The sequence below is a fragment of the Aspergillus costaricaensis genome (assembly GCF_003184835.1).
Source record: "Aspergillus costaricaensis CBS 115574 unplaced genomic scaffold BO79scaffold_14, whole genome shotgun sequence".
Taxonomy (NCBI): Eukaryota; Fungi; Ascomycota; class Eurotiomycetes; order Eurotiales; family Aspergillaceae; genus Aspergillus; species Aspergillus costaricensis.
Window position 1 is genome coordinate 888,448 of NW_020291814.1, and position 12,681 is coordinate 901,128.

General features: G+C 50.5%; 5 protein-coding genes across 5 annotated transcripts; 2 read left to right on the forward strand and 3 right to left on the reverse strand.

The window, feature by feature from the left end:
- Positions 1-1,199: 1,199 nt before the first annotated feature.
- On the reverse strand, positions 1,200-3,302 carry BO79DRAFT_217461 (uncharacterized protein; the record flags this gene model as incomplete). Its single annotated transcript, XM_025683366.1, has 3 exons — positions 1,200-1,280; positions 1,347-2,728; positions 2,777-3,302. 3 exons carry the CDS (start codon positions 3,300-3,302, stop codon positions 1,200-1,202), a joined length of 1,989 nt encoding a protein of 662 aa, XP_025540228.1.
- A 688-nt stretch (positions 3,303-3,990) lies between these two features.
- On the forward strand, positions 3,991-4,934 carry BO79DRAFT_228196 (class I SAM-dependent methyltransferase; the record flags this gene model as incomplete). Its single annotated transcript, XM_025683949.1, has 2 exons — positions 3,991-3,997; positions 4,195-4,934. 2 exons carry the CDS (start codon positions 3,991-3,993, stop codon positions 4,932-4,934), a joined length of 747 nt encoding a protein of 248 aa, XP_025540229.1.
- A 1,806-nt stretch (positions 4,935-6,740) lies between these two features.
- Positions 6,741-8,104, reverse strand: BO79DRAFT_194316 (uncharacterized protein; the record flags this gene model as incomplete). The annotated part of the gene is made up of 1 exon (XM_025681035.1): positions 6,741-8,104. Exon 1 carries the CDS (start codon positions 8,055-8,057, stop codon positions 6,741-6,743), a length of 1,317 nt encoding a protein of 438 aa, XP_025540230.1. The 5' UTR covers positions 8,058-8,104.
- A 475-nt stretch (positions 8,105-8,579) lies between these two features.
- Positions 8,580-10,324, reverse strand: BO79DRAFT_237487 (acyltransferase family protein; the record flags this gene model as incomplete). Its single annotated transcript, XM_025684708.1, has 3 exons — positions 8,580-10,025; positions 10,061-10,132; positions 10,297-10,324. The coding sequence occupies 3 exons, from the start codon at positions 10,322-10,324 to the stop codon at positions 8,617-8,619; spliced, it is 1,509 nt and encodes a 502-aa protein (XP_025540231.1). The 3' UTR covers positions 8,580-8,616.
- A 274-nt stretch (positions 10,325-10,598) lies between these two features.
- On the forward strand, positions 10,599-12,092 carry BO79DRAFT_208926 (glycosyltransferase family 32 protein). The gene has a single exon (XM_025682494.1). It carries the CDS (start codon positions 10,626-10,628, stop codon positions 11,868-11,870), a length of 1,245 nt encoding a protein of 414 aa, XP_025540232.1. The 5' UTR covers positions 10,599-10,625; the 3' UTR covers positions 11,871-12,092.
- Positions 12,093-12,681: the final 589 nt, after the last annotated feature.

A 12,681-nucleotide genomic window follows, 5' to 3' on the forward strand; every position in this document is an offset into this window, starting at 1 on the left:
GGGTCTCGGCTCTTCACCGCCCGGCGGCCTGCCAAACCGATGCTCCACTGTGAGGCTATATCAGAGTTCATTAAGTCTATTTCGACGCTACCTGAATTTGACCTGAGTCACTGAGAAATAATGAGATAGGGGTGCTACATGACAGGCAGCAATTACTGCAATTATGATGAAATGCCCAGAAGACCCCATGGGACACCACGGATACATGCTGAAGCGGCCAGCGATGCCGATGGAGAGGGGATGCTTGGCAGCGGATACGTGAAACAGGACGGCTCCGGAGAGTCTCCGTGGGCTTCTCTTTCGTGAATTGGAGTCAGTCGGAGTATTAAGCTCATATAGGCTATTCAATTGTCGGCAATCTGGCAGACTCGCGTGGAACCTAACATGTTGGCAGCTGAACATCCAGCTATCGCGTTCGTATGATTGCTAGCAATGCGCATGGACATGGACGTCAGCTGAGACATGAACGGAGAAAAACCAATATAGTTATTAACCGCGGTTACCTATATGTTATAGCACAGGATGAACCTATTTATTTCAGGTTTATCTCATCATTCAGATCCACAGTTCACTATTCCGAGATCGACAGCACGATCGCTCTATACGTTTGCCTCGCGATCTACCTCATACCTCCAATCGCATCACAGAAGGCTCGCTCGGAATATGCGGAAAAGCTTCATTTGAGGAATTCTTTATAACATCGGGACTCGTTCTGCGAGATCTGGTTGTCCCAGAATGTTCCTGCGTTTCGCGGCGCAGGACCCCGGCGGGGTGGTCCTCATGACGGTGCATGGCTAGCTTCCAAGATCGGAAATAAATTAATCATAACTATACACAGCCAGTACTATATTTCAAACACACACAATGCATTATAAAGCGTTGGGTGCTTCGATAGGTCCTCTACAAATTTGATTCGATCTCCTGTTGGGCACTGGCTTTTCATGAGACCAGCGCGCTCTTTGCTGTTATATAACGTAGATAAAGGCTTAGCTCCTGCTCTTAGGAATTCAATTACTATGGGGCGCATAAAGCTACACTGCTCGGCTGAGTAGTAAAATAAAAACAGTGAGCTACTTTCATTTATGAGCGAAGAACAGTGTGCATGCACAATATTGTGTCCCATGTTCAAAAGTCATTTATACGGGTTGAATGCGGCAAAGCGGAGGTCCGAAAGGCCACTTGCCGGTTCAGTAGGCGTTTCAAACTTCTGCTTTGCTAGTAGGGTCATCTTCTGACTGCACATCCCGAAGGAGAACATTCGGCAGCTCTCTTTCATAGTACTATACGCCATTAGCCGAAACCAAACTCGACGCATATGCCTCTGAAGTATCACGAAATAGACTTACATCACGATAGATATTTCTGAGTCGCATTTCCATGAAACACTTGAAAGCCATGGTCTTATTCATAAAATGGTCATGCACTGCCTTGGCATCTGGATTGCCCAAAGAGACCAGGACTCTTCCGAGCTCCTCTCGAACAATGGGCCACCCTCCATGGGATTCCAAGCCTAGCATATATAAAAGATGGCCAACATGCATCTGGATTAGAGCATGGTATACCTTGTGCCACACCTTTTGCATATCATCCACAAAAGCGCTAGCGCCAGGAGGAATTGTACCGAGTTCAATGCGAGTCCGGAAGAATGTAGGTCGGTGAATTCTTGCTCCACCAAAGTCTCGCACAGCAAATCCAGTAACCTCTTTTGAGGTAGTATTAATGCGGACGCAAATGTTCTGAGCATGAGCCTCGAGGCCAATTCCGTGACGGACTAAGGGCGGCAGAAGCAAGGAGAATAACTTTGCAAGATATCTATTATAAAGGACTTCTGTTAGATAAAGAAGCGAGCTAAACCTGGCTTGAGGCGGGTGGGTACAGTACTTTCTAAGCCATGTTTGCTTTTTCTGGAGATCTTCGAGACCGAACATGATCTCCATGTATGTTCGATTATCCTTATATGGCTTCTGAAATAATCCAGCCACTGGGATAATAGTCTCTCCAAGCTCTTCCGCTTGTATTTCCGGGCTTTTGCGTATAATGCATGTTAAATGGCGTGCTTTGTCAAAATCATCCTGGCCGCCTGTGATAGAAGCGGCATCTTCAAAGATCCATAAGTCTTGTGGCAGTAAGACTCTCAGCGCTGTACTGAGTGCTGGACTTAAAGCAGCAGTCCACGGTGTAATAGTCCTCGGGCCTGATGTGATCTGGCAATTCAGTGAGAGCTTAAGATGCAAAGGAGACCCCACATCAGGGAGGAATGATATAGTACGCATTGAAATCTGCGCACGACAGCATCTTCTAACAGCACCAATGTGGCGTGCATCAGGAAAGAGCGGCAGAATGCTCGGAAGCTGACGAGTGAAACACGGTACTACTACTCTGTCTGGTGACTCAGGGCTAGGAATCCCTAATTCCTCCAAAAGAGGTTTAAGTAAACTCGTGTATGGTCCGAAGGTTTTCATTTCTGATCGTGGCAAAGACAGAAACGATAGCTCAGGTTCCAGCAGATCAGGGATCTCGTCAGGTGCCATGGGCTTCAAAGGCGGCTGGGCAAGACATGCCCGGTGTAGCTTCACAGCGTTAACACTAAGGCAATTAGGATCGAGAAAGGTAGTGGGACAGCTCACCGGATGCGTTGGATGGCCAAGCACAACGGACTGCTCCCAATCACACAAAGGGGACTTCAGATGTAGCGTCGGCTGAGTACTGGCTATCTCCAGCCATTTTGCTGTCTCATGTTAGAATTGGACGTTTAAAATATGCCTTGGAGGCTCACCTTGATTGTCGGCAGAATTTCGGACTTCCTTCACAAGTGTGTCTACGGCGGCACTCGGAAAATTTTCAGGTTGCCAGAGGCAGATAATGCGGCAAATGGCACCTGGGTCTAAATCTTCTGATACTTCCCCTTCGACTGCTTGAGTGAGCACTGGAGGAAGTAGATCGTCCGCACGTAGAAATCCAGTGACTTTCTTATCGTTGTTCTCAACATAGGCGGAATTTCGGAGACCACATTTGATCCAAGACTCTACAATTCCAGCTGGGTCACGTAGACACAACACCAAGTTTGGATGTATAGACCTCACTATAGTTGCGCTGGCCAGGCCCTCGTTCACTGCACTTGCCAGAACTCGCCTAGTAGTCTCAAAGAGAGCCTGTCGCCGATTGAGCGATGTATCGATTACACGGTCTGCTGTCTCTGTGATGTGCGTTGTAACTTTGCATTCAGTCGAGTTGCGTGTGATACGTTCTCCCCTCTCGGTCATTTGCATCGTAGGACAACCTTCTCCCCGGTAAGCTGGCATTTTGCTCAATCTTAGCAACTGCCTTGACAACAGAATCAGCCTCCCTGGGCTGGATACGATGCAGACTATTAAGCGGTACAAAATATGGAATTCGAAATAGCGACTTGTATTATTTCAATAGTTTCATGTCGAATACGTGGTTAATGACAGCCGAAACCATGAATTAACCCTAATGATGCTCCCATTGATGTTCCTGCCGACGACGCTGGAATGCAACATTGCTCAGAAATGGATGAAACCCTCCACCCGAAAGTGGATGACCACCGTATTTCCGGGCTCAATGCGATAATCGAAAACTAATTGTGGATCCGTTTTAGTAGTATTCGGATATAAGGTGAGTAATTTAAACATCACGGTATGATCGGTGATGGGTGTGATGATTCTATAGGAAGACCTGCTACATGTAGTAGGGTGGTAATAAGAGAAGAAATACCCGTACTTCGGAGCTAAGTACGTCATTAGCTAGACTGTTTCCCAATTCCGTGAAGGTCAGTCGACAACATTTGGAGCGGGGAAACACTGCATAGAAAACGAGTCGCGCATCTGTAGCATGTCGATAGATTGAGAAACCCAGATTTCAGAATACAACATATGTTTCCAATAGTGCAAAAAGTGGCAAATACTGTATGGAAGCAGCATTTCACCTCAACTCCGGTGCAGAACTCCATAGACAGCCCGCATTCAAGTAATGGCCAGTTTCTCGTAAGTCGACCCAAATTAAGACGTTCGATATACTCACAATTTGCCTAACCCAGGGATGACAACTACGACTGCTCTGCATATGCGGCATGTCGCCCACCACCTCCAAAACACCTTTTTGACACTGTTCTGGCCTATAATCAAGCCCCACAAGACTTGTGTATCGACCTGGGCTGTGGTAACGGCGCTGCAGCCCGCGGCCTAGCCAGCCACTTCGGGTTGATCTTGGGAGTTGATCCTTCTGAGAGCATGTTGAAGGAGGCCGGAGCACAGACAAAATGTGGGAATATTCAGTACCGCCAGTGCTGGGCAGAGTCTCTCCCCTTCGTCCAGGCAGGTACAGTTGACTTGGTAATAGCTTGCCAGGCAGCACATTGGTTTGACCCTGACCTGGTATGGAAAGAAATGACGCGAATCGTTCGCCCTGGAGGAACTGTTGCTTTCTGGAACTGGGGTAATTATATTGTGGTCGGACACGCCCATGCTAACCGCGCATTGAGAAAGTTCTCTTCTGAAGATCTGGCGTCTTACTGGCCGCAACCGGGGAAGGCGATCTGGGATGATCGTATGCGTCCCGTTGAATGTCGCGACTCCTCTGACTGGACTGATCACACGAGGTTAGAGAGTGATCCCTCTGGGACACCTCATGCATTGAGAACAGTAGAGAACATTCGGATGCAGATTTCAGATACACTTGGTGGTCTGGAGGCATTGTTGCGGACATGGAGTTCTGTTCATGAATGGCGGAGGGCACATCCTCATTGTGCTTCGGTAAAAGAGGGTGGTGCTGGTGACATAGTTGATAACCTGATGCAAGACATGATTGAGCGTGAAGAGGACTGGTGGCGTATTACTATGTCCGGGGGAAACTGGCGGGAGATCAAGCTGGAATTAGAAACGCGCAGCATTCTCCTTATGGCTCGCAGAGCATAATAATTGCTGCACTGCAGATCTTGATCCATGAACATGCTGGTAATGGTTCAAAGCATGTACACTATAGAAATAGAATGAAAGCTTGTACATGGCATCTGATCAATGATTTAATGGTGGGTCTGTTCGTCCGGCTATTCAAGAATCTTCATTACTTTGCTTGTCTTGTAATTGACTTTAGCATCAAAGAGAAGTACTGGCACTAGTAGAAAATAGGGGCGTCAAACCTATCCAGTTCATCATGGGCCAATCAAGAGATATTACTAATATTGATGTATATCCACCTGACACCCAGTCGAATGCAATTGAGAGAATGCTATATCAACCATTGAACGGCCTCGATTTCACCAGGCCTCATACCATGGTCACAACTGACATGCGCAGCAAATGAAGACTGTTTAAGTTGGCTCTTAATCATTGAATTACTCTGAAAATTCCGCATCCTTGGGGTGATTATTGAAGCCGCTGCCAGGCGATTTCGATGTGTGAGTATTGCGAAAGCGGCGAGATACCTTTTGGAGACTTTCAAATCGGGTTACTGACTCAAAGGTGTTGCCATTCAGGCTTGTGTATCAAATGAGTAGCCGAGTAAATGCTGTTCGTTTCAACTGATAAACTGTCGATCTTCTTGTTCAATCTGCTAGCCGAGGGCGTGCGGGTGTAGGGGAAAGTATAATATCCACTTCACCTGATCAATAGCAATCCTCTTAGGGGGGCATAGAGTTGCTCTGGTCAGCTTTACAGGAATGTTCTAACAGTTGGCAGTTCAGATTTATCAATGTGAGGGATGTACATGCACACTCCTATATTTAATGTTCAATAGTCTTTCGTGCCCGCATTGCTTCTTCTGTGCCCCCTTTTCTGCAACATTCACGGATTCTGTATCTAGAACCCTGAAGTATCTTAGACTGGATATATAGAATTGGAGAAAATATTATTAGGCCCTTGGTTATTTTCCAGGTGCCATAGCGCCAGCGCTGCAATCCAGATAACCAACTAGACAATTTGTCCACAAGCCAATCGATGAACCAAAAATAACATATTGTGTTTGTCCCGAGGATAGACGGCGGGAAATGTCTCAACATAATATTGACTCACTCAGACATTGTCCAAGTTAGACGCCAACAGTCACTGTCCCACATCAAATCTTATTGCGCAATCCGAACCCAATCACGTAATATACAATCAGGCCAACGCGCAAACTCCGTTCCAGATCAATGTCTCAATTATCGTGCCAAGCAACAATCTCAACCGTCTCCCCACGGCTAAACTTAGATCCAGCTTAATAAAACCTAAAAGCGGGGTAATAAGCCACCTCCAACAAGAGACCCTGAGGCAAGGAACAAACAACTCCATTTTCCTCGGGAAAAGAACAACAAAGTAAGCCTCACATAGCATGTGAAAGCTTCATTTCCAATTTAATTAAGCAATCAGACCACTGCGTTAGCTAAAATTACCAATGACCACCTGACCTGCACGAGCTCCACGGCCCAGAACCAGCTTAGTGCTGACCGAGACAGGTAGATAAGCGGCCTGAGCGACACGCTAATGTGTGCCTAATATGTATCCCGACATAATGGTCGGACTGGTTGGGTTCGGAGGTTGCCAAGTTAATTTAAGCTGTGGTTGCATTGGGGGTCTGATCACACGATAAATTGTGTTACCGAGGGAAGATGGAAAATGGAAGGGGGGAGTTGTTATCGTACAATATCACATTCAACATAGTAATCATAAGAAATGCCATCATAGCATGTCACATCGCAATCTACCCTCCCCCATTCTATAATATAATCTGAGTAAGATAAGAGATCAACATCTCCCCACCCCAGTCACCAAATCCCCCGCAACCACATCCACCCCCGCTGTATCCGCATCTTCTATCCCAAACGCCAAGAACATCACATCATCAAGATACCCATGATACTTCTGCCCAGCAGTTTTCCACCCGATTGACGTCACATACATCATCTCCGTCTGGTTCCCCTCTTCCATCATTTTCCGTCCGTGAATCCACAAAGGCTTATCCGAAATCCCGTAGATCTCAAACGGCGCCCTTTGCCAGAACAGCATAACGTACGGTTCGTAGCTACTATGGAACCCCACAAATCGCTTATGCTGGAAGATCGTTAAGATGACCGTGTTCGAGTCATCCGGTTGGCAGTTCGGGTCTGCACGCATACACAGCGTCACTGCTAGGGAGTTCGTGGCTTGGTGGATGGATTCGTGGTCGGGGTCTTGCATATGCGGTAGGTATTTCTGAAGACAGGCTGCGTCTACATTCGCTGCTGCTGGAGCGAGATCAGAGCCGACGGATCCGTCTAGAGTCAAGGCAGCGAAGGCTCTTGTGGGTGCCACGTCGTAGTGAACGTAGGCGTTGCCGGCTCGATCCCAGAAGAGAAACCAGTTCTTTTCGACAGCAAAGTACGGGGCCGTTGAAGGGCGCTGGAGCTCCGTGGCGCGACGGAAGCCAAAGTCGGTGATGGTGTCGGAGGCAGGCCAGTCGACTAGGAGTCGGAAGTCGAGAATCCACTGGCCAAAGCAGGTCACGGCGGAGTTGGAACCGTAGATGGTGTACGGGGCGTCTGGGCCGTAGAAGACGCGGGCATCGTGTGGACCGATGCTGAGGGCGAAGAAGGCGAGGCTGCCGGAGCAGAGGGCGTTGTTGCCCTCGGTTGCAGCAATGGGGAGGATAAACGGATAGTCAATACAGCGGAGAGTGCGGCCTTTGTCTTGGAAGACGGCATCACAGACAAGTTCGACGAACCAGGCGCTGTCTTTGTCGCGACGACCGGGTTCATGAAGCTGCGCGGTGATGATCCAGGTGTTGGGCTTGGAGGGGTGCGGGATGATGCTGGGGTTAATACCGCGTCGGGAGCGGAAGTCGATGCGGAAGTATCGGCCTTCCGGGGTCGAGTTGGATGTTATTTCATGGTGAGAGTCGGCGACGAGTTGACTAACGGTGTTGTCGGGAAGGGTTTTGAGGTCGGTGGTGGTGGCGGTCTCAAGGCCCAGGTCGAGATCAGGATGGGTGTCGACGTGAATGGCCCGATAGAGATAGTAAAAGGTGCTGAGGAGGAGGATGAGTAGGGCCACTAAAGGCACGAAGCGCAGTATTCGGGAGAGCATGGTTGTGAAGCGGAGGGGAGGGGAGGGGTGTTGGTCGAGGGACCATCGCGCCCGCCGTTAATGTCTGCATGATGGGAGACTGCGATATCGCGATTAATTAGGGTTGCATCCGAGCTAGGCTTTCAGCTTACAGCAGAGAGAGAGAGGAAAGACGGCACCCCCCGCCTGTGAGTGGCGTGCCGATCCGGACGTATTGCTGTTTTCACTCGGGATTCAACATGTGATAAGAACGTACAAAATAACACGGTCAGTTCAGGATGCGCTAGTTGCAGCCGTCTAGAAGCCACTGAATGCCGGCCAGGGCTCGGGTTGGAACTATTGCTTTTTAGTGGCGAGCCGGACTGTGTCTCTCGTCCCGAAGCGGCAACCCCACCGGTATCTCCCTGTCGCTTGGGCCTCTCAGGGACCAACGAATCCACCAGGAAGGCAAATGGCAGATGGCAGATGGGTCTAAGATGAGCTTACGGCACACTAGTGAGAAAAGGCGACTACACCAAATCACCCAACAGAAGAAGCAAAACTGAGACATTCATTTCGGAGATGCCTGGCAACTGCAGCATCAACTACGCGTCACTCGGCGATACAACCACTGAGCCAATCGCACACTCGGCTCATCGATCAATTTGGTTACGATCTCCGCCAACCAAAAAGTCACCGGCAGCAGAATCAAATGAGTAGCCAGAAAACTGACCTCCAACCCCAGAGGCCCCGTGCGGGGGAGCGGGAAGCGATCGATCCACCCGGGACAATTGGTGGCATGCGAATCGCGCACCCAACCCACCGCAGCATACAGCCGATCCCCAAGCACCCACAACACCGGTCCATGCACTAGATAGAAGGCGAAGGATATCCGCCCCAGATACTGGTTGAAGCGTAGCTCGAAAAATCTCTTCAGCCAGCCGATCCGCCCAATTGCCGTCACGATGAAGGTGGACGCCCAAAACAAATAAAACCACTTGTAGTCAAACACCGCCTGGGGCTTCAAGAAGGACAGGTAGTACCACCCCGGGGAATCCCGCAGCGCCTGCAGGTCCCACGTGCGAGATGGCACGCCGCCCAGGTAGATGCTGATTGCAAAAAGGAAGTAGATGATCCCCTCCTGGAACGGCCCAAGCATCAAGAAAATGTCCGGAAGGTTGTCGCGTGCCGCAAGCAGGTCCAGGTCGCAAAGCAGCATGCCGGAGATAAACAGCGCTCCGAACCAGCCATCGGCAATGTAGAGAAAATAGAAGATCAGTCCGGCCTCACCAGCCAGACGCATGTTCCTGCGAAGGCGGGAAAAGGCCAGTAAAGCCGTATAGACGATGATGGATCCGCGGAATTCGACGGGAATGGACCATGAGTGGAAGTTGTAGGTGAACCATGGCTCACCACCCCCGCGGAAAATGAAGCTGAAGTTCTTGAACTCGATATACCAGTTCCACACTTCTTCACCATAGGTGCCTTTTAATTCGGGAGTTGCGCGGACATGGAAGAGGTGAAGGAAGGTGAGATAGATGAACGTGGTGGCGATAACAGGAAGGTGAAGACGCAGCCATCGCCGGAACAGCGCGGAGGACAGATTGTCGCCCAGCTGAAGGTATTCACCCGCCTGGATCAGCGCCAGCGGTTTGGCGGATAGCACATAGCCCGATAGCACGAAAAAAACACTGACCGCAAAGTGCCCACCGGAAAAGAAGGTGCGAATTCCGGGAAACGCGACCAGGAAGTGTTGCTTCTCATAACCATACGCATTTTCAAAGATCCGCTCAGCGCCCATGCCATCGTGTGCCCATAATTCATGATGTCCCCAGTACACCAGGAAGGCTGCAAACCCGCGCAGCCCGTCTAAGTAGGCTGTCCGCCGGGCTTTCCCCGTTGACGAAGTGCTGCTCCCACCCCAGGACAGGAAAGACGGTAGGAGCACACTGAGCCAGCGGGCTTTGCTCCGGAGATCCACCGAGAGGGGCAGAATGGACTTTTCACGATCTGGCGAGAGGGTGCGGACGGGCATAGTGAAAAACAAGTCGGGCAAAACGCGTCGTCAAGACGGAGTCTCGCTGGCTGAAGATGAGGGGCGATATTTGAGGGAAAGACTGGTGACATTCAGAATGCCCAAAACCCCGAGCTGGGCTGTCGGATCGACAGATTGCAGAGCAGTAGTCAGCTTATCGTGTCTTGGCCCAGAAGCACATGCGTCGGACTCATTTCCCATCCGGACAGAGCTAGCAGACTAAGACCCGAGGTAGCATTGAGCAACCCCGGGCTCTGGCAAATGCGATCGACATGGGTGCGATATGTCTCGACCCAATCGCTCGACAGGCACACCGAGCGGGCTCCTCTCAGCCGGGCCCTCGTGAAGCTAAGAGCATTAGTGTCACGCAGGTGGGTGGAGCCCGTAATATAGCTTCGAGGTTCAATGCCCTGAATTGCCCTGGTCAGGTCCAAATGGCGCTGATTTCTGGCCGCGCGTTGCGGGGAGAGCTGATCTGGTCAGACCGGCTCGCTCTGGCTCATAAACATTCTGGCCCTCAGCAGCGTGTGTTTTTTTCTGCTCGTCCGCCGAACCCCTCGTCTCTCATCCCCCTCATGGGTCAGTTGGGCCAGTCCGTCACAATGCAGTTGAAGACTCCCATACCTGCCATGCCTGCCATGCCCGCCATGTCCGGTGTCTGTCTTCCACGACAGGTTCGCCGGGTGGTGCCGCTCTTCCTGGCAGTCTTCTGTCTAGTTTTCTATCTCTCTCTTACAGGCACCTTCGCCGAGTTTCACGGGGGCCTCGCGCGGCAGAGCAAGTGCAGGCTCTTTCCCCGCAAGATATGGCAGTCATGGAAGGTCAATCCCTTCGAATTTGAAGAGCGTGACCTGAACGTGGCCCGTACCTGGACCTCCATTAACCCAGGATACCGCTACGAGGTGCTGACCGATCAAAACGACCTACATTATGTCGAGACAAATTTTGGGCCTGACGGCCTCAATCGGCCGGACATTGTCGAGACCTACCGCTCCCTGACCGCGAAGATTATCAAGGCCGATCTACTTCGCTACCTCGTAATGTACGTGGACGGTGGAGTATACGCTGATATCGACGTCGAAGCCCTGAGGCCATTAGATCGCTTTATCCCCGAACGCTTCAACGAAGCGGACATGGACCTGGTGATTGGTGTTGAGATTGACGAACCCGACTTCAACGATCATGCTATCCTGGGTCCCAAGTCACAATCCTTCTGTCAATGGACCTTTATCAGCAAACCACGCCAACCAGTCATGATGCGGCTGGTGAACCGCATCCTCGAGTGGCTGCACGATCACTCTGTCAAGCAGGGCAAGCCCATCTCCGACCTCGAGCTTGACTTCGACGACATCATCAGTGGAACCGGTCCGTCCGCCTTTACGGAAGCTGTACTGGCCGAGATGAGCGCCCGCACTGGCCAGGAAGTGACTTGGAAGACGTTCCACGACATCCCCGAGTCAAAATTAGTGGGCGGTATCCTAGTGCTCACAGTGGAGGCCTTTGCTGCAGGCCAGGGTCACTCGGACTCGGGTAACCACAATGCGCGATCGGCGCTGGTCAAGCACCACTACCACGCGTCAGGGTGGCCCAACACCCATCCTCGCTTCAAACACCCTCTCTACGGCGAAGTTGAACAGTGCAACTGGAATAAGCAATGTGTGGCGGACTGGGATGCCAACACAGCGGCTTTCGCGGCCCTATCACCAGAGGAGCAGGAGCAGCAGATCGCCATGAAGCAGGCCGCTGATGCCGCTGAGGCCGAGATGGCCGTTGAAGATCTAGCGGGGGATGACGGAGATCTTGGGCTCGCCCTCGAGTGAGGAAAAGAAAGCATGGGGGATAATTAGAAGACTACTATCGATCTTGAAATGTCCGGGACGTGACAAACCCCTCTGGAGTAACGGTTGTTCGGGCGGTCGGAAGGGTATTTGATGTTCATTGATTTATGGCGTATGATGTATAATGGCTTAGAATTGATGCTAAACAAAAGACCGAGCTTGTCTGTTATTTGGTTATTTGGAATAAAATTCATTGCTCGTGAGGTTCACTTCCATGATGCTAGTTTCTGCTGTCATTCATCACCAAGTTATTTTTAGCCTACATGGCTTGGCAATTGCAGGCATCCCTCGTGCTCATCCTGATGACCGTGACAGAATCTGCAACAAGTTACACGGACGCCTTCTTGTTGCACTGCTCCGGGATACAAACTCCGGCTTCCCGTGAGATTAGAATCAGTGGCATTTCATAGGAGCCCTATCGCATTGGAAGGGTTTGGCTTTGACAATCCTTATCTAGAGTTGGAAACGCCATTCGCGCGACCGCAATCAGATGCAATGGCTCATCCTGGGTTGCAATTAGCAATTGCTTCTCCGATTACGCAGCCTCCTGAAGTTTCTGACGGCGTGCAGGATCTGCTGGTCGGAAAAAGAAAACATTGCATGCTGCCAAGACTGACGATATAGGGTGATGGGGCGACGGGATTCCCGATAACATTTATTGCTTGTTAGTCATAGTGGCTAGTATCAGATCCACATAATGCCAAAAACACCATAGCGGCAGACCAAAGACCACAGAACTAATTATTATCAACAATCGGTGAGTGATAGGAAAGATCCCATGCGGCGCCGGAAT